The sequence below is a fragment of the Anas platyrhynchos genome, chromosome 15 (genome assembly GCF_047663525.1).
Source record: "Anas platyrhynchos isolate ZD024472 breed Pekin duck chromosome 15, IASCAAS_PekinDuck_T2T, whole genome shotgun sequence".
Taxonomy (NCBI): Eukaryota; Metazoa; Chordata; class Aves; order Anseriformes; family Anatidae; genus Anas; species Anas platyrhynchos.
This window is the reverse complement of record NC_092601.1, coordinates 7,252,057-7,275,321: the sequence shown is the minus strand read 5'-3', so window position 1 is coordinate 7,275,321 and position 23,265 is coordinate 7,252,057. Positions and strand designations below refer to the sequence as shown.

The 23,265-nt window shown below is 57.2% G+C and overlaps 1 protein-coding gene and 1 long non-coding RNA gene across 10 annotated transcripts in view; both read right to left on the bottom strand.

The window, feature by feature from the left end:
* Window positions 1-23,265, bottom strand: part of CAPN15 (calpain 15) — a 41,225-nt gene that overhangs the window by 12,633 nt on the left and 5,327 nt on the right. For 4 of the 9 annotated variants that reach the window (XM_038186882.2, XM_027468921.3, XM_038186877.2 and 1 more), the window contains exons 4-5: window positions 20,322-20,467; window positions 14,754-15,073 (exon numbers count right to left, since the gene is read on the bottom strand). The exons of 2 other annotated variants lie outside the window; for them this stretch is intronic. In XM_038186882.2, the coding sequence (XP_038042810.1) occupies window positions 14,754-14,929 (176 nt within the window). In that variant the 5' untranslated portion in view covers window positions 14,930-15,073; window positions 20,322-20,467. The remainder of the gene's footprint in view (window positions 1-14,753; window positions 15,074-20,321; window positions 20,468-23,265) is intronic. 3 more of the 9 variants (XM_038186884.2, XM_038186876.2, XM_038186878.2) reach the window with 3 other exon arrangements.
* Window positions 2,011-11,088, bottom strand: LOC139998715 (uncharacterized). The gene is made up of 2 exons (XR_011803479.1): window positions 4,131-11,088; window positions 2,011-4,020 (listed from the first exon to the last, which is right to left on the bottom strand). It is a non-coding gene; the product is annotated as an uncharacterized lncRNA (long non-coding RNA).

Genomic DNA, 23,265 nt, shown 5'->3' with positions numbered 1-23,265 from the left:
CCTTGCGGGGACAGCGGCTGCAGCAGGAGCCACCCGGGGGGGAGGAAGGTCCCCTCTGGGGCTGGGGACGTGGGACACCCCCAGGGGTACCCCAGCAGCAACCTGAGCACGTCCCCAACCCGGGCTCCCGGAGACCAGCCCTCCCTCACGAGGAGATCAGATGCAACCTTCAAATCCCTCCTTAAATCAAATGTTTCTCTAAATAAAGCCCGAACCCAAGAAATCCATTTTATTTCAAGAGAGAGCTTGAAAACTCACGCACCGTGCCTTCCCAGTTTGAACTTTACAAGGTATTTATTTACCGGAGTCCTTTCAAGAATCTCTCCCAGCTAAAAGAAACACAAACATTGATTTTTCTGCCTCAAGTCCTGCAGCTGTGAGCCCTGCGCAGCGCTCTCCCCGTGGCAGCGCCGTGCCCAGAAACGTCTGAAAGGAAAATCAACCTTCAGGCAGGGAAGGGAAGGGAAGGAGCCGTGTGCCCAGCTCCGGCAGGGGCGGGGAAACCAACGGGGCCGTGTAGGGCACCGCGATCCTGTCACATCCACTCACCTCACCCGCTGAGCCGCACCAAACCAGGGGCATCAACAGAAAGCAAGCAAGGGCTGGCAGCAACCTGCACCACCCCGTGTCGTGCTGGGGGAGCCCCGGCCCCAAAACCAACCCCTCGGAGCGCGTCGGCGCCGCTTACCACAGCTCGGCACCCTGCAGCCACCGCTCCTCCTGCCGCACGAACCACGCTGGCCAAGGCTTCTGGCCACGCAGCCACGGCACCGTGGCAAAGCACCGTGCCCCTTCCCGTAGCAGCAGAGAGGAGGAGAAGCCCGGGATGGCCGAGGCAAGATGGGTCCCACCGGCGGGCACAGCGGGGCGGGCGGCATCGCCGGGTGAGCTTGACGTGCACCCAGCGGGGAGCTGCGGGCTCGGGGAGGCTGCACAGCTTCACTCAGCCAGGCAGGAGCTCCAGGCAGCAGAAGGGAGGTGGCAGCAGGACGCTGCAGTGCTCTGCCCTGCTGCTGAGCTGCCTGCGCTCTGCCCCGAGCTCTGCTCCTGGCCGTGGGGAGCTGCTGCCTCTCCCCGGCTGGGTCCCCCCACCCCGCCGTGCCATCCGCCCGCTGCCGGGACCTAAAGCTGCTTGGTTTTCTCCTCTGGCAGCTCTGAGACAAACCAAAGCCTCCCATCTACCCCCCGAGCCCAGCTGCTGTACAACACACGCTCTGCAGCCCCAGAAAACACAACGGGGATGCACATCGCCTGCCGTCTCCCCGTGCAGGAGATGGGTTTCTCCCCAAACAGCCACCTGCAGAGCCCCCCGCCCACAGAAGGGTTTTTTCCTGGGGACGAGGCACTTGGCAGGGGCAGAGGCAGAGGGCACAGCCTGCAGGGAGGCACAGCCCGGCTCAGCTGAGCTCGTCCTGGTGCCGCAGGGCCCTGGCTCCCACGCAGCCAGCAGGCAAGCCGCAGGTCTCTGCCACCTGCGGGTGTCAGCAGGGACCAAAGGCATTTCTGGAGCCTCACCGGAGCAGGGCAGGACAGGACAGGAAGGAACAGGGAAGAATCCCTTGTTCTGATGAATTTTGTTTATTTATTTGTTGCTGGAGAGCAGCAACAATTAATTTTTTTTTGGCCTACGGAGCCGAGTCCCTCTCGCAGAGCCAGGCGAGGGCCATCAGGCTGGGCCAGGGGAGGTTTCAGCAGACGGACTGGCAGAGCAACACAGAGGAGCTCAGCAGGGACTTCCCAATTTTTACTGACTTCTGGAGGAGCATCAGTGGAGAAAAGCAGCCTCTGATTCATGCCTCGAAACCTCCGAGGCTACAGAAGTGCTTGCACCATGCAGTCAGGGCAGGTTGCTTCGGTATTTCCAAATCCTGCCTCTCCAGCTCCTCCAAAACGAACCAAGAAAATAAAGGGGGCTGAAACACCAGCGACCGTCACCCAACACAGAGGTGCAGCCGCAATTACAGCGCCAGGAAGCAGGGCACCGAGGCTGCTGCAACATCACCCACATGCCCACAGAGCAGGGCCCTGGCCGGCACCCCAAACCCGTGAGCAAAAGCAGCAGCACACTGCAGGAGCAAGCACCGAGCTGCTTTTGGAGGCCAGACTTATCCCAGGGAAACTCGGCTCCAGAAGGGACTTCTGGAGGTTTCCAGGCCAACCTCCTGGCTCCGAGCTGGGTCTCGGAGAAACCCGTGCCGGGCAGATCCTCCAGGGTAGGCCGGGGCTGGGTCTGAGCTCCAGCGGCACCGTTCTTGTTCCTGAGGTCTGCTGGAAGGGAACCACAGTGGCTACAGCTGCAGAAATTCATCCTTTTGCTGAAGCAGTTGATGAAATAAAGACTTTTTGAACCTTCTGTGCTAATCTTTGAGGACTCCGGAGTTTCATTATAGGTTTATACCTGCCCTCACTACAGAGTTACTGCAGGACAAACCCAACTAGCTTGCAGGAAGCCAGCTTGGATGGGGGGGACAAAAGCCAGCTGAGGGACCAGCGTGTCCCACTTGTCACACCCTGCCCCAGGCAGGGCTCCCCGGCCTCCGGGAGGTCCCAGTGCAGTGCTGGGGCTCCTGACAACTGCTGGGACAGGGCAATCACCTCTGGGCAGAACCCAGCATCTTCCCCTGCTCACAGCCGGCACTGATGCAAGACAACTGGACTGGTTCTGGGCAATAAAGCAGCAGCGGCACAGCTCATCAAAGTAGAAGGGAGAAAAAAAATCTAATTTTACAGCAGAAAACCATGCAAGGGTGAGCACCTGAAGGTGAACGGGGCCATCAGAGCCCCGTAACAGCACGTAACCCTTCCCTGAAAGCGCCAAGGGGCTCGGACAGACACCACGGGTTTTCCAAGCTGCTGAAACACCCCGTTTTGTGGGAATTTCTCAGTCCCATTGCACCAGATCTCCTGTGGGTTCTTGCAGTTTCCACGCTTTTCCCACGCTGGACACAGCTGGCAAAGCGCTCAGACAGCTCCGCTCTGCTTCACTGGCCAGGGAGAGAAGAGGCTACAAGTTTTAATAAGAAGGTTCCCAGGGGAAAACAGAACTGCACTAATGAGAAGCCTGACAGGGAAGGAAAAAAAAAAAAAGAAAACAGGCCCCAGCTAACTGGAATTGATTCAGCTGGGTATTTTTGTAGCAGCCAACAAAACCACAGAAACTGCTCTCCAACTGCGGCTCTCCCTGCTGCTTGCTTTGCAGGCACCTCCCATAACCAGGGCTCGCCTGCCCTAAAACAGACAGATGTTAGGGGTGAGGGGGGCAGTTTGCCACAGGACGGGGGAGAAACGATTTCCAAGGCAACGTCAGCGAGTACAACTGCTCGCAAAGGATGCGAGTGGAGCAGAGAGGGTGCTCCCCGACCCTTCGCTGGCTGTGCCAGAGGAAAGCCCCAGGAAAGCTGCTGAGAGCCGGCTGGGAAATGGGCAGAGGCAGAAGCCCAGCAGGGACAGGAGCACCTTAAAAGCTCCTGTCAGGTGCACCAAAACCTGGCTTGGATGAAGGATGGAAGGTGAGACCTTCATCGCTCGGAGAGTCCTTTTCAGGGCTGAAATCCCTGGCTGGGTTTGGCCTGGGAAAAGGAGGAGAGGAGCAGAGTCTTTGAAGGCTTCAGCCCATCTGAATCCGTGGGCACTGCAGCTCCTGGCTTGCTGCTGCTGCTGCAGGAACGCGGAGCAGCCCAAAGCAGCCCGGCTGGCAGGAGCACGCCGCACACTCCCTTTGCCCCGAGGGCGCAGACACACAGGCAGCAGCACCCCGACCCGCTGTGCTGGAGACGTTTATCAATCTCCCTGCGAAATCTTCAAAGCAGAATGCGAATCTGGAAGGCTTGCCTCGTGAGAAAAACAGGAGGGGCATCATTAGCCTTCAGTATCCCTTAATTGCTGGGGTGTCAGAAGATGCTATCGGGGAAGGAAACCAGCTCGGCCAGCACAGCGCCCTGCAGAGACAGGGCCATGCGCAGAGGCGCCTTTGTAGAGAAAAGGTTACCCAAATTTCTGCCCGAACAACACGAAGAATCCCTGGGGATATGAAAGAAAGAGGCAGAAAGTGTTTCAAGGAGACTGGCAAAGTCCGTGAGCTTTAGCAAGCCCTGGGCTCCCTCCCTTCAGAAGAGGGAGCGGGTACGTACCCTCACCACGCCTGCTGGTGCTGCTGTTGGTCCCCAGCTCAGCTACTTCATTTAGTTTTTCCTATTTATTTTTTCCTAAATTTTCCTGTTTTTGGGGTATCTGAGGAGATTAAGAGCAAACAGTATTAAGATCCAATCGCATCCAAGTCCTGCACCCCGAGGAAGATTTATGTGCCATTAACTCGGCCCAGCATCTCACCCTGGCTTAAACAGGTTTGACAACGGCTTAATAGATTGATTTTGCTTGAGGTGGTGCTGAATTAACGACCTCAATCCATGCCTTGCCTTATACAAGTGCATTTCCTCACCGACTTTGACTGAAATCCACATACAGCGGATATTTGAATCCACTTAAGGGCAAATACACAGGAGGAGGTACACTGGTTTTACAGTTTTATTCCCAGTTTCATGAAATTGGAGAAATTTGGGTGTAGAAGGGATCCCTACTGACACCCTGGGAGTGCCTCAGCGTGCGTGCAGCCCCACGAAAGCTGCACTTTCAGAGCAAAAAGGACCCAAATCCTCCAGCAAACAGCACAACAATCCAAGAACTTACTTTCTTATTGCTAAAAAAAAATAAAATCTTTTCCAACAGATCAATAAGGCTCACCACAGCCATGCACAAGAGCCCTTGTGCTGCACCATCCTCGGCGTCCTTACAAATGCTGGAGCCAGCAGAGAGCTCTGGCCTCCAGCACACCAACAGCACCAAGTGGTGCTGGGTGCCGCGGCTTCAGCGTCCTCAAGGCGCAGAGCGAGGATGCACGTGGGGAACGCAAGTTTTGGCCTGATAAAATTTGGTTAGCTACCTTGCATTTATTTTTTTTGCTTTTTTAATCCTTACACTCCATCTTTGGTCTGCAGAGTCATCCAGAAAGTTTCCCACTTAAAATCAAGTTGCCCAGCAAAATTTACGAGCAACTGAAATGGGGGAATCTTAAGACTCCGAAGTAAATCCCACAAATGAAGACGATGCATCTTACAGGCAGGCTACTAAATGAACTAATTACCTGCTCGCGAGTTGGCTTTTATAAAAAGCCTCGACAAAACGTTCTGAGAGGCGCCGTGCGTTGGCCGCTGGCCCTTCAGACCCCCCGAATGCGGCACGAGCGAGACGCTGGCTGCACACACGTGCCGGCGGCTGCCCCCGAGCCCTGCCTGCTCCCTGATGTTGAGAACAAATCCGGTACAAACGCGTGCTGCCGCTTCCACATGCTCACCTCAACGGCCCCAGCAGGAGGGAATCTGCAATTACTCACACGTGGAGGAGGCTGAGTGCTGCTGCGGAAAGGAAGGTAAATGAAAGACTTCAAAAAGATCCCCTTGGTTAGGAAGGAACAGTTCAGAGGACGGGCGGGGGCTCTGAAGCCTGGGCACCCCGGGGCTCCTTAACACAGCAGGAGAGGAGATCCCTGCAGAGCAGCCCTGGCACCAGCGGCTCACTGAGGACTGACCGAATGGCACCAAGTCGGGCACGCACCCAGCGGGGAGCAGCAAGGACACCGCAGCCCCCGGGACAAGCTCTGGCACCACCCTTCCGTGGAGCAAGGTCCCTCACACCTCAGCGTGTGCCAGGAAGGGGCTGGGTGAGACCAGGAGCGCAGGAACCCCAGGACAAACGCACCCAGAGCATCCTGCAAGGAGAAGCCCTGTCGCACGCTGGGGACAGGCTCTGCTCTTGAAATCCCGAGGGCTCCCTGCTGGTCTGGCCCCAGCTGTGACCAGTTTGATGCTGAACATCACGCAGGTGCCTGAGAAACTTGGTGGTCCCACCAGGAGCAAAAACCTGCAAGCCCCCACTGAAGTTTCGTGCAAGATGCGGAGAAATCAGGGGAGGGGAAGACCAGGGAGAGGATTTACAACCACCACGCCAGAGCCGGGAGGACACGTTGGGGAAGATCAGCCAGAAAGATCACGTTTGTTCCTGCTGCTCTTACACCAACTCATTTCACTAACAAAGGGCACAGAAGTTGGTAACAGCAGTGAACCAGGAGATCCCAAGAAGTGCTATGTGGGTTCACACCTCGGAGCATCAGCACAGTCACCAAACGGCACCCGGGGAAGCTGCAGAACATCCTCTTCACCAGCTTCCTTTTGCCCATACAAAAAGTTTGCCAAACAAACCAAAGCAGCAGGACTCAGCAGCTCGGTGCCCTTTGGACAAGAGGGGGGCAGAGAAAGGCTGGGGGTTCCCCGAGCCCTGGACCTAACGAGCGAGGCGCTGGCAGAGGGAGGAAGCAGAGCCCCGAGCCTCCAGCTCCCGACCCGTGGCTGTAACCTGGCCGTCATCCTGCCCCCCTCACACAACTGCTGCCAAAGGGGGAAACTCCCCGGGACCCCGAGACCACCGAGCTCGGCGGTGGCAGCGTCCCATGCAGCTCCCAGCCGTGCTCAGGGCACTGCAGGCAGGACCTCGAGCGCCCTGGCAGAAGGCGCTGCGAGGCAGCGTGGTCAGCTGCCAGTGGCTGTCAGAGTCCCTTTAGGGTGATTAACGGGCCTTAATGAGACGCTAAGCCAGCCCTGTGCCTCGGGAAAGCAGCTCCGACTTAATAACCCGGCCAACGAGCTTCGCGCTGATCTGCGGGAGGAAAGAAAGATCGCCAAGGGACAGGGGAAAAGAGGTGAGCTCTGGCAAGGGCTGCCAAGCCCTGGAGTTCAGCCCACGGTCAGATCAGGGCACGGTGATCCAGCCACCACGGCTACAAGTGGCTGTGGAGGGCGGATTGTCCCGAGCCCTTTGCCACCAATGCCCCCATGGGTTCACGTGGTGACCAAGGCTGCCCGGCCCTGCGGGGACAGCAGAAGCTTCAAAGAGCAGTAAATCCCACCGACCTCGCAGCTGGCTCCAGCCTTTCTCCCTCCTGGATCCACCTCCTCCAGCTCTTCCTCTTCCCGGGTTATTTCAGGGCAGAGAGATGAACGCAGCGCGGCACCGAATTTGTTGCTGCATCAGGCTCCTTCGGGCAGGCTCCGCGCCCCTCGCAGGCTCGGGGGAAGGAAGAACGAGGGGGGAGGCAGAAGCTGCCTGAGGTGCTGCTCGGGCTCGGGGCAAACAGCCTGGCATCTCCTCCACGCACGAGGCTGGAGAAGCGATTTCTTCTGACAAACGGCGAGAGCCTGCAGCAGGGTGGGCCCCTGCTGTCACAGCCGGTGTTCCACACAGAGGCTTACGTGCTGGAGCAGCGAGGCGAGGGTCCGGGCAGCCGAATGCTCCACGCATCGCTCACCCGGGGAGATCTCAGCGACTCGGAAGAAGCGGGCTGCTAAAGAGCCGCCTGCCTACCCGGGGTGCCGGGGGCAGCAGGCACAGCACGCGCTGGACACGGCGCTGGGACGCACAGCGGGACAGCTCAGCACCTACCTCTGTCCTGGGGGGTCACAGCTCGAGCCCTGGGGTCACTTCTGGAGCCCTGGGGTCACTTCTCGAGCCTTGGGGTCATTTCTTGAGCCTTCAGCCTTGCAAGGGATCAAACCTTGGGCATGGGGGCCTCTGGGGTGAGAGCCAGAGCTAAGGGGCACCCCGCAACGCGGCACCGGGGGATGCTCACCCAGGCACCAAGAGCTTATCAGACACAGCCCAGCTGGCTGTGCAGTGTGCACGGTCCGGGAGGTCAGGAACTAAAAGCTCCTTGTTTGTAGGGGCTCTGTAATGAGAAGTCTACAAAGTCTACACCAAGCCCAGAAACCAAACGTGCATTTCTCAAGCCCTGGCAGTGACTATCCGCCATCCTCTAACCCCTTCCTACTCGCCAGCTTCATGATTTCCAGCCCTCCTGCTGCCTGCAAACAGCACTGATCACAGGAATGGAGCAGGTTGAGGACACCGAACTGTTCCCGGCCCAGAAGTCGCGGGGTTTGGCGAGCTGTGAGAGCAGCTTGCCCACTGCCATGCCCCGGGCAGCCCGCCGCCGGCAGCACAGCCCTCACATGTCCTCCCCAGCCCCCGGGGGAGCGCACATCCCGGCATCCCGGAATAGAAAGCAGCTGGAGCCACATCGAGCAGTGCCAGCAGGAAGATGAGAGGCTTCCAGACACTGCTCTGTTTCCGCTGACGCCGTCTTTGTGGGCTCTGCTCCCCGCTGCCCCGCACACAGCTCCCCCGTCTGCCGATTTTCCACTGGTGGGGAAGTCCTGGGTGCTCTGGGAGGTTTCAACAACCTCATTTATTGGAGTAAATCGCAGCTATTAAGGGGGTTATGCATGCAGGCAGGGAGAATCTTAAGAGAACAAAGCACGCCTCTGAGCCCAGGACTCAGGGAGCTACCGGGGCCTGTGTGCACCCCAAAACCCACACCTGGCACAGGGCTGGAAGGAAAGGCAACGATGGGCCAATTCCCAAGGCTGCATTGCACAGTAAAGGTTTCCCTTTCCCCAGCAGGGAGGGGAGGAGGCAAGGAAAGGAGCAAGCCTCTGAAGTCATTAAGCTGCTCCCTCTGAGGAGCTGGAACAGCATCAGCCAGGAGGGCGGACTCCTGGGACCCAAGGACGCGATTCCCCTTACGCAGCCACCTGCACTCGAGGGGCATTTGAGCAACCACTCCCAAAGCAACCCCTACAGGGAAAACAAGACCGGGTGAAGAAGAAGCTCTCTTCGCTGTTTCCATTTCTCTGTCTTTAAGCCAGTTAAGCAATTTCTTTCTGCGTGTGGGTCTGCAGTCTGTCTCCACGGAGCCTGCCCTCCCCGGAGCGCACAGCACGGCGAGGACAAGACACCCGTCTGGAGTCAGAGCCCTGCTGCCCCACACACTGCAGGGACTGCTGGCCCCGTGCTTCCCCTCTGCAAATATCGCAGCTATCCCAGGCCCGCAGGATCTCAGGGTTTTCCAGCACCGTTCTGCTTTTGCCTTTCCCCTTTGCACCTCGGTTTCCTTTGGGTACCGAGGCAGAAGCCTTGCTGACCTCCAGCATGCCCATCCTCACAGCTTCCAACACGTGTCCAGCGTTTTAAGAACACAGCAAAGAAAACACCTTTGAAGCTTCAAAGACTGCAAAGAAGAGGCTAAGATGAAGGCACGGGCTGTACTTTTGTTCTGCTCCCCTAACACCCGGCCTCAGTGCAGCGCAGTCTGTGGAGAACGTGAATTCTGCACCAGAAATCACCAGCCCCTGCGTGTGCTGGGTAGGCTGGGAGGAACAGGTCTGCTTGCCAGGATGAAGATGAAGACCACCTTCAGTAAGTTTTCAGAACAAGGAACAACCTCAGACACCACACACGTGAAGAACAGCGACTGCAGCTCCCTCCTGTCCCGTGTTGGAGGCTGTCACACACTCCACTTCCCAACGGACCAGGTCTCAGCACCCAGTCGAGGCTGGGAGAAGAATTTTCCCACTGCCGTAGCCCAGACAGCCTGAGGGACACAGCTGGGAAGAGCCAGGCACGGCCAGGATTCCTCCACAGCCCTCACTTCCCACGTCAGGTCCCTGCTGCGTGGGGAGATGGAGGAGGAGATTTACGGGTGGCCAGCAGCCTGCAGCGCTGCTCCGTCGAGATTGATGCTGCACCTTACAGTGCTGGGAAAACAAAACGCAAAGAGGAGTGGCAGAACAGAAAGAGAGAATGAAGGGAAGGAAGGGGGAGAAATGGATCAGGAGACACAGCGCGGCTCCGAAGCTGTCTGCTCCCATCACTCACAGCTCCACCGAATAAATCAGCTGCCACTTCCAGCTCTGCGCCCCAGCCCCCAGTGCTGAGCCGTGGACTGAGTGCGAGGAGGGGTGGGGAGCGCAGGCAAAGCCCAGGAAGCAGAATCCCACCCGTACCCACAGCAGCTGAAAAGTCCGGCTGGATACGAGTGGCACAGGAGGCCTGGGGCAGCTCAGGCTGCTCCCAGGGCAGGAGGAGGGACGCCCCGACCACCACCCCCTGCCTTCCACCTTCTTCCAGCGCTGCTTGGACACAGATGCCGTTCCTACACCACGGTCAGAGATGAGCTAAATTACATCCTGCAGCTCCAGGAGATGCAGCTTTGCACACTAGGCCTGCAGGGAAAAGGTTCGAGCAACTTTTGAGAGAGATACCTGAGCTTCTAAAAGCCACCCTGGGTCTTGTCAGAAGGAAAAGAACCAAAGAAAGCAGCATCAGCCCGCACTTCTCAGCGGCACACCGCACAGGGCTCATCCCCTGCCCCTACAAAAGGGCCAGAAGGCAGAAGTGGTGCTGGATCGAGGTCCTTCAGGTGCAAGGAGCTTCCCTGCCGCTTGGCCTCAGCTGAGGCAGCCCCTCCGACACGTGCCCTGCTCCAGCAGGCAGCAGAAGCCCCTCCGACTCACACAGCACCCTGGGGGCCTCTGGCCTTGGTCACTCAACACTGACAGCTGGAATCTGGAATCTAGGGGATGCTCCCGGCTCCTGCACGTGCACTTTTTCGAGGTATGCAGGTTAAAAACGAGGCTTCCAGGGCGATGAAAGACCCTGCTGGTGCCCACCTGCACCTCCTTCTCCCCACCCTGCAGCTGCAGGGCGAGGAGCACGGGAGGGATCCCAGGCCAAATAAAAGCCCGGGGCAGTTTGTTGGGATCCTGCTAAAACCCAGCTCCGAGGGCAGGCTGCCGATCCGGGGGCAGGAGCAGCCAGATGTGCTGCTTGTCATGCGGCCCCAGCCCCGAACAACCGCCCCTCTGTCCCTGGCAGCCCTGCAGCGCCGGGACGGCTCCGCGCGAGGGAACAAAAGCCCACAGAGGGTTTGCCCAGCACGCGCTGCCCCATCCCCTCCACGCACCAGCACCGATCTCCAGCCCCGATGGGACCAGCACGGCCTCTCGGGGGCCTCTGGGTGCCCAGCGAGCTCGGGGCCAGGCGCCTGCAGGGCTGGAGGTAGGCGAGGGGGGCGGCAGCTCCATGAGTGTTCCAACAGACGCTGCACAAGGTGGAAGGGTCTGGGGCTCTCACCCTGGGTCTTTCACGCAACCCAAGGAGAACAGCAAGTACCTCCCCTTGGAGCACACACACACGCACAGTTTCCTACGTTGGTTCCTTCCTCGCAGCCGCTCGGGCAGGCTCCTGAGCTCGCTGCTGTCACCGCACCCATCCGTCAGCTCCTTTTAGAGGACCGGGACTGCTGCACGGCTCCGGGCTACACGCGTGACACCTCCCCAGGGGCCCAGGGACTCGCCGTGAACCACAGGGCCAGGCTCCTGCCTCTGCAGCAAAAAGAGAGTCAGGAGAGCCATGCAGAAGGGGTGTTCTGGAAAATACAGGTGGGGAATGGGCCTGGGGGCACGAGGGAGCAAGGGAGAGGAAGGGGAGTTTGCCCTCTTACTGCTGGGGCCATTCGGGTTCAGACGAAGACCTTCAGTTTCCAGTCCTCCACGCCATCCTCTGCCTTCTCTACAGCTCCACAGCTCTAAATAGCCCCAATTTAAACAATTTCGGGGCTCTGAGAGGGAGCGGGCAGCTGGAACAGCCAGCGGGGACAGTGGATGGGGAGGACCGGGAGCAGCCCGGGGTGCTGCCAGCCCCACGGCACCGTGCGCCCTCCTGGCCAAACCCCACTCATGCTGCGGCGTGCCTGGGGAGAACCGGCAAGCAAACAGCCCCGGGGGCAGCGCTCCCACCAAGCAGGTACCCGGGACCCCTGAGGCATCGTAACCCCACCAAATCCCAGCTGAACCCTGTGCCACGGCTCCCCGGGGAGCGCAAGCTCTGCTCAGTGCCCTCCCCAGCCACGTCCTGGGCACCGCAGCAGATGGCAGCCCCCTCACAGCTCCAAAGAGAGGGCTCTTTTTCTCTCCTCGCCCCTTTGTGGGTACAGTCAGGGCAGATTTTGGTTATCCCCAGCTCTCCCCCAACCACACAAGCCTCTGGTCCCTGCCCGGGGGCTCAGGAGGAGCTGGCGGGTCCCTGCAGGGACCTGCAGTGTCCTTGTGCAGGTGGGGAGGGATTTGGTTAGCTGTGTGGCAGCGATTCCACGAGCTCGGAGAATATCCCTAAAATCCCCAAGCGAGCTCCTCCATGCGTGACCTTGCCTGAGGTTTTGAGCTGCTCCTGAGGCTCGGAGAACAAGAGAAGGGCTGGGAGGGGGGCGGCGGAGAGGAAATAAGAGCTGAAACCTCTAATGGGTCGAAACGCTGCTATCTTGGGATGAGGAAAAGCTCTTCCTGAGCAAACCGCAGGCAGCTTTCACTCCTGCAGGGTGCAAAATCAACTCTGAGCACACCCGAAGCCGAGCAGGCTGCTGATAAAAAGCAGGGAACTGCCTGCCACGACCCACAGCCCCAGCCCCAGCCTCAGACGGGCTCAAAGCCCCTGCAACAGGATCGTGTGAAGCTACCCAGCCACACCAACCTCCTCCTCCTCCTCTCCCACGCATTTAAGCCGTGTGGTTCCCAAATGCCAAGGCCTCGGCTGGCTCGTGCTGGGAGGGATGCAGCAAGCACCCCCCCACCCACTGCCAGCAACAGAAGCGGGTCTCCTCGAACGGCTTCCCTCAAACAGCAGGGAGATTTATTTCTCCACAGCGTTTCAAATAAATAAATAAATCTGTCCCTCCCTCCACGGTCGTTGAGGCCCAGAGGTATTTCATCCTGAAGGGCCCCGTCCCTGCGTGGTGACACAGAGCAGCCACCAGGAACTCAACCAGGACAAGGCCCCGTGCCCCAATTCACGAGCAATGGGGGATGGAGGTGTGGTGAGCAGAAATATTCTCTTAAACCTCCCCTGGACGTCAGCTCGGTGCCGTGATCCCCTCCCGACACCAGCCACGTGGCACCGCACCTCGCCACTGCATGAGGGGCTGGGCACACGGGGAGCCCTGACCCTGCTGGGTTTCCTCCCCCTCCTGCCACCCCTCTGCGGGGGAAGCCTCCCCCAGCTGCCCACCAAGCACGTGAGCCCCCGTGTGCCCCCGTTTTCCTGCCGAGGAAAGGCCGCATCCGTCCCCGAGGCGCGAGACGGAGCCGAGCGGGCTTGGCTCCGTGCTGGCCCGCGGCAGCCAAAGCATTATCGGCTCTGAAGGTGGCCGCAGGCACAGCCAGGAAAGCAGCAGGAAAAGCAGAGTCTATCCCCGGGCTGCAGCCCAGCCTCCGATTGACTCCCCAGCACTCCGCTTCCTTCCTGGCTGCGGGACTCTGGGGACGAGGCCATTGAGAGGCAGCCCCACCTCCTCGGGCTCGTTCTAGTTAGTTACCTTTTTTATATATATATAAAAAAAAGGGCAATATATTTATCTGTTCCCCTCTGGAAGGCAGCCAGCTGCTGCTTGTTGTCCCTGCGGGCTCGCCGTGGGAGCCACGGGCGCTTTGGCCTGAGCTCAGCACCGATTCTGCACCCGCTGCTGAAGCAGGCTGGCTGTGCGCAGGCAGAGCGGGGCGGTCGGCAGAAATTTCAACGCCTTCCCCAGCTCTCCTCGGGGAAAAGCAGCAGCCTGGAAGGAAGGATCCTGCGGGCAGGATCCCTCTAAGCTGGAGGGGACAAACCTACAGCACGCAGACCGCCCGCCAGCCCCGGAGCTGCACAAAGCAGCCCTGGTAAAGGCCTCTCGGGCATCACCAGGGACTCGGGCCCACAGCTGAGAGCAAAGACAAGACCCGGTTGCTTTCACACCGCTAACAGCTCAACGAGGGACCCCAAGACAGGGCTACAAAGGAGCAAAGCGCGGCGCCGCTTGCCTTGGGGTCTCCCCGAGTCGTGCACCAGGCGCCGTGAAGCAGACTCGGGACTGGCAGCAGCGATGAGGCAGGAAAACGAGGGCTGCAGCATGGATAGGACGTGACCGTCACAGCAAGTGCTCCCTGTGGAAAGCCACAACAGCTCGGGGACGCTGAGAAGCAAGCAGTTATGCCTAAAAAACCTAGTGGCTCCAAACGGGCTCAAGCAAGTACAAGCAGCTGAGCGGGCTGGAATCCACACAGAGCAGGCATTAGGCAACGGCTCCAACACTGTTAGCACAAAACGCGGCAGCTTCTACAGCCAAGCCCCCAGGCAGAGGATTTTTAGCTGCTGTCGACATACCTCACAACCTGTCAGAGGCTGAACCAGGACACCCGCCCTCCAGCGTGAAGAAAAACTCCTCACTCCCAAGCGGCTGGCGGGGAAGGGGCAGAGGCAGCGACTCGGGGACACGTCCCAAGGTGCTGATTTCACTGAGGGATAGAAACTGGGGGGTCCAAAACCCCGAGCTCTTTCCTTTTCATTCTGTTTTGGTGTTTTGTTCCCCGGGATCTGGTATTCAAAGCGTTTCACTTCTTTCTCATTAAAACAGCATCTCTTGCTCTTTTGAGTTCAGAAGCTCTTGCTGCTCATCCCCACCCAGCCAGGGGTCACAGTCCTCCCCCCGTGACACTCGTTGTTAGTTGGGAGGGGGGAGAGAAGCCACAAGCACACGGCCAGCTTGTTCAAGGAACTGAGATCCCATTCCCAGGCAGCCACCTCTGCGAGTGAGGAGGGGCTGCGCTGAGCCCTGCAGCCTGTCCTGCAGGAGACATCGGCAGCCCTGTAACAGGACGCAGACTGGCGTCACCCAAATCGGGGAGAATTCAGCTCAAAGTTCCACCAGGGCTAGAGCTGAGCCCTGATGGAAGAACCCGACCCTCAGCAGGATCCAAGGCAATTTCTCCCCGAATGCAGCAGCCTGGGCTGAAGCCGAGAGGTAAGCAGGTGAGCAGGCTCCTTCCCCTCCTCCTTACCTTCGCACCCGGTGGTGTAAGTGCTGATGCTGCCGCGTTATAAGGGCACTTTCCCAAACAGGACCACTGGGACTACTCCTATACCAGCCCACGGCTGGGTGCCCCGGGTAGGGCGGGCTAGTGAAGCCATGGTCCGACTCGGTCTCTGCGGCCAGCGACGAGGCAGAGCTCCCCATGGCTGCCCCCTCCCCAGGCCACGCGGGGATTTAGCCTAGGTTAGGTCCAAGCCAGCGGCGCAGGCAGCTCGGGTGGAACGGGCGAGGCGCTGCGGCATGAGCTGCTGGAAAGATCCCAACGCGCTGGAGAAAGGAAGGTCGGTTCTGATCAAGAGGTGGAAAAAAAAAAAAACACAACAAACAAACAGAGAGAAAGGGAGGAAAAAAAAAGGAAAGAGAAGAGAGAAAGATAAGGTACGGTTCAAGCAACACCCCTCCAGCTTTAGAAGCCTATAAATGCATGCTGCCAGCGGGGCCACGTCACTGAAGCCACCTTTTGCTGCCTGCAGGATAGGATCCCGCCAGTTAAGCACCAGGAGAGCTTGGGGGCCAGGAGGAAAGCACACCAAAGCCCAGCACAGTGAAGTAGCAGAGGAGGGGGACAAGCGAGCCTCAGGCAGAGCCCCCACCAGCAGCTCTTGGGAACCTCACACCCAAAAAGGGTTTTCTGAAAGCTCCAGGCTCTAGCTGGCTCACCGGCTCGTTAGTTACCCCAGCGACCAGGAGCGTGATTTGTCTGCAGTGAGATTTCATTTTTCTTGCGTGTGAAAGAAAATCTCCTTCTCTTCCTGTTCCCCAGGAACACCGCAGTAAGACTGGGAGCAGCCTGAGTGGCTACCTGCACGAGTATGCTCCTGTGACGACTTCACACAGGGCAATGAAATAAAGTATTTCAGCTCAAGACAATTTTAGCAGACCCTGAGCATCCCCCTACCCGCAGAAGCAGGCTTGGGGCTTTGAACGTTCTGCCTTTTCACCCTCTTTCCTACTTTTTAGGATTTGTTCTTTGAGCATCCTCACAATTAAACCCCAGAAACATTTCTTGTCCTCTCGTATTCAAAGAAGTTTGAACATATATCTCTCTCTCCTTAAAGGAAAAAGGCATGGCAATCTGGATGCGTGTCAGGAGGAATAGATCAAGGGAACATTTAACAGGAAAAAAAAAAGAAGAAATGAGGAAGAAAAAAAATTAGCACAGCTGAGCTTATTCAATTACGCACCAGGGTTTATAGAGATGAATGAGCTGTAGAAAGACCTTTGCGAAGAATCTACTTTGTGCAGCGAAAAGGCTGAAACAAAGACTCCTAAAATACAGCTTTTCAATCCCAGGGTTGTTCTGAGGGATCAAGAAAGGCCTTGATAGATAACAGGCTCGCAAATGCAGCAGCTCAAGGAGCAGGTGCAGTTCTGCTACAAGCCTAACACTGGAATGTGCCTGCATTAGGCCATTAACTGGGGAACATTAACTACTTTGTCACGGTGGCTTCTCTATAACCTGCAAAGCCTGGACTAAAAAAATGAAACTGGAAAAAAAAAGTGCCCAAAAACTGTTTTCCCTACCTTGATTACCTTGCCGTAATTGGTCTGCGTAATTGCTGTGCTTCAGCCAGACTGGAGACAACATCTCCACGCTGTGCTCCCAGCTGCCTGCCCAGCGCCAGGGTTTCGCTGACTTCTGCATGTCCAGCCAAAACGGATCCCTGGCGCTTTCCCTCTCATCTCCTGCTGTGTGAGCAGTCAGTTTACAGCCACCCCAATTTTTTGGCTAGATGAAAGCCGGAACACGAGTGGCAGTGCATTTCCAAGCGTCTCCAGTCACACCGGAGCCAATGATACCTGTTGCCCCCACCTAGGGTGGCTCTGTTCCCCCTGCAGCAGCCCTCGCTGCCCCCACCAGGGCTGTGTGCGCTCCCCCAGCCGCGCTGCATCGCGGCAGCAAAGCCGTGGGGGATGCAACCGAGAGGCCTGCTCGGAGACCAAACTGTCTCTCACCTCCAGACTTGGGTTCTACCACGATAAAATAAATACCTGTGTATGAAATAACAGCAAGTTGGGGAGAAACACAGCCCCGTGCAGCTCCTCACAGGCAGCGCTCAGCAGAAGGCAGGATGCTCAGCTAGCTCGCAGCCTTCTTCCCCCCGTGCGGAGCTGAACTGCCAAGTGCAGCAGCTCCACGGGCTGCTTCGAGAGCACTTCCTCGGCTGACTCCCAAGCTGGAAAAGCAGAGCCCTTTGCTTCCTCCTCCCACACGCGGAAACGCCACTTTTAGCTCACCACGAGAGGCGAGAGACATGCCTGCTGCCTGCATCGCTGCTGCCTTCCAACGCGCTGCCGGGGGCCTGGCCCTTCCTCCTCCGCCAGGGCTGCGGCGGGGAGCCCGAGGGGCTGGGGGCTTGCTTTAAAGCGGGGCGGTAAAGCCCCCAGCGGGGTGGAGCTGGGCAGAGGCAGGCGTCTATAAATAGGTGCAGGATAACCCAGCTAAGTCGCGGTGATCTCCAAGGCTGCCTGGTCTAAGTGGGCTGCCGGGCTGCGAGCGCGGCGCGAAATCGGATTTCTCCGGGCAAAGCGGTAAATCCTCCTCCCAGGGTCACCCCTCGCAGCAGGTGAGAGCGGCCGGTGGGCAGCGTTCAGAGGGGAGCACGGGCAAGAGGGGAGAAGGCAAGGCCGTGGGAAAACAGGAGCGGCATCGCCGCAGCTCGATGCAAAGCATGAACCTGCTTGCCACGCTGAGCCACAAAACGCCTGTGGCCAACCACAAGCAAATGAAGAGCTGGCGAGATGTGAAGGTGAGAACGAGAACTGCACCCTTGCAAGGGAAGAGGACAATTAAAAAAGCCTCTCTGGAAGCACTGAGCCTTGTTTTTAGGGACCGTCTCCCACCAGGCGGGGAGATGCCCCAGGAGGTGCCCTGCAGGCGCACAGCCCGTGCTGAACACGGGAGGCTTCAGCCCAGGAGGGGAGCGAGCTGCCAAGAGCTCCTCTGCCTTGGCACGAAGGAACAGGATTTTCCTCCTAATAAATAAAGCACTGCTTCCACCTATCTAATTAGAGCAGGAAACAACAAAGCAAACAGATTGGAGTGCCTTGGGAAGGGTGGATCTCACTCATGGAAATTAGCAGTTAAGCACCTTAGCAAGATGCTGAGCTCGGATTTTGCGTTTTTTTGCCCCTTGCAGCTGCAATAATTATCAGGTTTCAACTGACACTGCTGAACTGCTCCCAAAATATTGCTTCCAAAACAAAAATAGATTTGGTCCTTCCGCCTCCGAGTCGCTCCCGCACCCCTGCCCTGATCGGGGGGCTGTGAGGCAGACCCCTGGTCACAGTGCCACACCACTGCCACCGCGAGCAGCGGGTGCTACAGCGAGGCCAGGGCAGCAGAACCTTCCTGGGGAGCTTCCTCCCATTCCTGGGCGAGCAGAGCAGTCTCCTGGCTGCCAGGTAAGCCCTGCTGCACCTCAACACCAGCCAGCAGGACTGAGCCTTTGGGGCCCAAACCTGAGCTCTTCCCTCTGGCACGCAACAGGACGAGCAGGTAGGGGCCTGGGGCTGCCCCAGCCCAGGAAGAAAGCCAAGGGTGGGACTCCCCTCAGCCAGTCCCACACGAAGAAGCCCCCTCTTTGTGATGGATACCCTCACACACTCTCCTTTTGTGATTTATTTGTTCACGTAGCACAAACCAGCCGCTCAGCTCCTGCCTGAGCTTTCCAACATCACGGTTCTCGGCCTCCCAGACCCATGGCCAAGACTTCACCCCTCTGTTAATAACTCCACCCTATAAAGTCACCTCTGAGCTTCTGCCTTGCTCTGGTAGGAGCTGGGGATGAAAACACAGGCACCTCGCACATCTGACACCCCCTGTCCACAGGGTCGGGCCAGCAGCCAGCCCAGCAGAGGCTGGAAATCCATCGTGCCTAATTCTAATCTACGTGTACCTGGGGGAAAAGCATCCCCGAAGCTGTGCCCAGAGGAAGATGAAAGCCTCCTGCTCTGTGGCTAAGATTGAGTCTGCAAGAACCAGCCCTTCTCTTCCTGCAGCTGGGTAAGCATCCTTGCCTGCGGGCTGCCTCGGAGGGGCCGGACCTGGTATCACCCTCAGCAGGGTTCCTTCAGGGTTCCTGAAGGCTTTGAACTTCCCTTCCCCACACAGCCCTGGTGGGAGCAGCCTCCTCTCTGGGCACTGCAGAACGTGATTTGCATTTCTCTAAAAACAAAAAGAGTTCAGGGGGAGATGCAGCTGCAGGGGCAGGAGGCTGCAGGAGACCTCCTCGTACGCCACAAGGACAGGGCGGGCCCTCGGCCCCACGCCAGTTTAAACACCGTGCAGAGGAAGAGATCTCCCCGGGTAAGGTCACGGAGGAGGCGAGGCACAGATAGCAGAGGAAGCCTCGGCACTGCCCCGCAGGTCTGTCCCAGCAGCCGAGCACGCAGAAGCAGCTCAGGGCTTTGTGCACGCAGCAGGTGATGCACAGCCAGGCAGGGCAGGCTGGCAAACCCCGAGGATTTGCAAAGGCAGGTACACGACCTGCAGAGCACGATTTGCATTCGCTGTGCTGAGAGGACCCTGATAAGAGACACCAGGGGAGGAAGGGAGAACAAGCTCTTTTTTTTTTTTTTCTTTCCACAAGGCAGGAAAAGAGCTGACAAGCAACAAGACATCCCCATCAGCCAGGAGCAAGCCAGACGGCAATCCAAGAGGCGAAGCCCCAACCCAACAAGAGCTCCAGAGCTCAAACACAGCACGAGCTCCCGTGACTGCCAGCAGGACCCACGTGGCAAAGCAGCTGAGCAACCCAGAAGGCCCCGTGCTGAGCAGGGAAGCATCTCGCACAAAGCTGGCGCCTTGGTGACAAGGAACAAAGTTCTGCTGCTCTTTCTTCCTGCCCTCACCTGGCAAGCCAGCCCGAGTGCTGCAGTCTCGGCAGGAAATTAATGTGTCAGCAAGTTCCAGTTCCTTGCAAAGTCGCTGGCAGGGAGAGGTGGAAGGTAGCAGGGACAGACTGAGGTGTAACAGGAAGGATGGCCCAGTGGTTGGTGAGCTCGACTGGGACGTGGGGGGCTGTTCCAGCCTCCAAGCTCTGCCACACAGCTTCCCCTGTGATTCGGGGCGCTGCCAGACCTCCCAGGGACAAGAAGCATCCCCATCGCACGGCACGAGGATGCCGGGCACCACACGAGCACCACAAATGGGCAGGGAAGGCGGGGAGGTAGAGAGGAAGGTGAAACAGACCCAGCCAAACCTTCGTGCTGGGGGAGAAGAGAAGCCAGGCGGGTTTCTGGCCCGAGATGAAATCTGAGGGCCTGGGAGCTGTGAATGAGCTGTTTTCCAAATCACAGCGAGAAACAAGATCGGTGTGCTACTTGCAGAGATATCATTAGATGCAATTAGCTGCCTGGAAATAGATTTCCAGATGGGCTATTAACGAGGTAACAACATAATTTTACCCAGAGTCCTAGCGCAGGGCAGAGCAGGGCCTCGTACTTCATGCCACACTTTAGCAAAGCCCGGAACAGCAGCACATCTTTCTGGCCACAGACATCGACATGCAAAGGCGAGCTTCAGGATCTTTACCTTCGTTCAGCTGCCTTGAAACTGGTTCTGGCTCAACTTTAACACAGAAGAAATTCATACACATCAGCCGGGTTGGGCTGAGCTGCACTTAGTGCCCAGCACTGACTCTTCATAAGTATGCAGGCAGAGGAAGAGGTGTCCAACGCCTGAAGCAAAAGATTGATAGGAAAAGTAGATTTATTGCAGAGCCAGCTTAGCCACAAAGCAATTAGCGTCAAAGGCTGGAAAAAGTTTCTTCTTCTCCCTTGCACAGCACACTGTAAGCAGTGACAGATCACCCAGCGAGCTTCTGGAAATCTATCACAGGCACTTACGGAGATTTGGAAGTGGAAATCGACGTCTTAATTACAAACTCTGGGGAGAAGAAGAGGGTCAGGAAAGTTTCTTCAAAATAAGGGTTAACTCCAAAACCTCTCTCTGTTTTCAACCCAAGAACAGGAAGGTCCTTATCTGAATCAGCATGAAAATGGCAACAAAGGCACTGCTGAAGCATGGTCTGAATACACACATTAAAAAAACAAAACAACGAACACACATCTCTAAAAACCTGCTGCTCTAATAAGTCAATTAACATGACTTCAATGAAGTTCAAGAGGACCTCTTGTACCTTCCAGTTTACTGGCTAATTGTGGCTGGTTTCTGAGCGGGGTTAACAAAAGCACGCAGGCCAGCACGGTTTGTCTCATTAGCAACATCTCAGGAACACCACAGAGAGCAAGACAAGAGGAAGAAACGAACCCAGACAAGCCACAGCATCCAGTCTTGGGGAGCCTTACCAGCGGAGCTAATTCCCAGATCCTTTCCTCTGTGCATTTCTAATCCTTGCAGCACAGCTCTGCCATCCCCCTCGGCCCACAGACTGCCCCGGCTACAAAACATGTCAGGCTGAAAAATCACCTCGCCAGCCCGCCTGCTGAGGCTAGCTGCATTATAAAAACCAGGAAGCTTTTACTTGCCTGCCAGCAGCGTGCTATAGATTTACCAGGAAGTCGCAGAAGCAGGGATGCTTTGCAGGAAGAACACACACACAGGCCTCTTGCCAGGAAAACGCATCTTGAGCAACACATGTGCTCTTCGTTTCCTCTGTTTCTTTCCTCCAGATAGGTTTAACCAGTCTCTGGGTTACCCAGCAGCAAGAAAACAATTTTTCCCCCCTTCTCACTCAGAGCAGAGTGTTGATTGGTAAACAGCAGATCTTCCTGTCTGAGGCTGTGCCAGCCTGTGCAGAACAGAACTGTTGTTATTGCACATTCACAGCTCGAGATAAACATGAGTAAGAGCCATGAGTAAGCGCCAGGCACTGGCTCTCCAATCCATTTGCTTTATCAGTTTCACCTTGGTTCGGCTGTTTCTGACATCGCTCCCTCCTGAAGGGGCAACACTGCAGAAGTAGCAAGGACAAAGAAAAAACCCAGACAGAAGTAACGGGGACGCAGAGAGCGATCCTCTGTATGCACCAACACTCACAGCGGCGCGGCTCAGAACTCCACCTGCACTTAAAACACTCAAAAGCACGATGTGGAAACACGCAAGCCCAACAAAGCCAACCTCCCCAAAAGAAACAATAGGAAAACAAAACAGCTTGCACAGCTCTCAGGACAAGTCTGTACCGAGAGCCGTGGTTAGCGCAGGCCATAAAGGTTACGGGGAAACAGGGAAGGAAAAAAATTTGCAAGTCATCTCTCATCTGCAAGATGACACACTGCAATGGCACAAGAACAAGAAACTACCCTGGGAAAACCAGATGCTGTAAGTCACGGAGAGCTTCTAACCTTTCAGAGAGGAGAGCCCTGGCCCAACCGCTCCAGCAGCACTGGGACAAAGCACGGAGTTAGCTCCAGCAGTTAGTTCCTGGTAGGGTTCACGACCCGCACGAGATGGCTGTTGTCAGCAGTGTTAAACTAGACTTGGCCCTTCCTGGGCACTGAGAAAGGCAGATCTCAGCTGCCTGCTATCAGCTGGGTTCAGAGGGCCGGAGGTGCCCAAGCACAGCACAAACACAAGGTCAGACCCAGAAGGACATCGGGGATTGTATCTTCAGATCATGCTAAGCTGACAGATAAGCAGATGAAGAGCTGGCCACTGAAGAAGAGAGCTGCAGCGAGAAGAGGAGCCCACAGCCAGCAAAAACCCAGGGCACAGACTCCAAAAGCAGTCTCAGGAGAAGAGGGAGGAGGAGATGTCCCCCGAGCACGCGGTCCCAAGATACTCCAGCCACAGCTTGAATTCAACAGAGATTAGAGAGAAGACAAGTACACGATTCATCCAAGCCACATCCAGTTGCATTCCTTACTAGAAACAAAGCCCAGTCTTCACTGTGCTGCCCTGTCCAGAACCAAAAACACCTCCTTTCACGAGGACAGCAGTACCTGCGTGTCTCCTCCCACCATTTTTACATAATTTGGACTTTCTTGGCTTTAATCGGGCATCATGTCCCACCTTCCAACCAACTTAAACACTTAAACAACCACATCTGGCAGCCACCAGTGGCATTTGGCACTTCCATCACAACCAACCAGGAGCTGAAAGCACGAGACTCACTGGGAGGCGGGCAGGAGGCTGCCAGCCTCCCTGCGAGCACAGGGAATGAGAACACGGGCAGGGAGTGAGACAGAGAGGCCACAGAGGTGATTTCTCTCCCGGCACAGCTCGGTCCTGTGACCTAACGGGGAGCATCACGTTCCTGCTCGCCCCTCTCTCCACATCCAGGTTTCACTTGTCATCCTGAAAGACACACGAATCCTGCGCGCTGCCAGCCGAGCCACGCCAGCATTTCTGCTGACACTGCCCCTGAGGTTATGACCGAATACCCCCGGTGTAAGGGAAGCGACAGAGGCACACACCAGTGCCTGACACCACGGCGACGTTCCCGTTCCTCGCTGGCGCAGCCGTACTGGATCCCTGGCTGCACGGCAGGAGGCTCCTCGTCAGCTCCATCCGTACA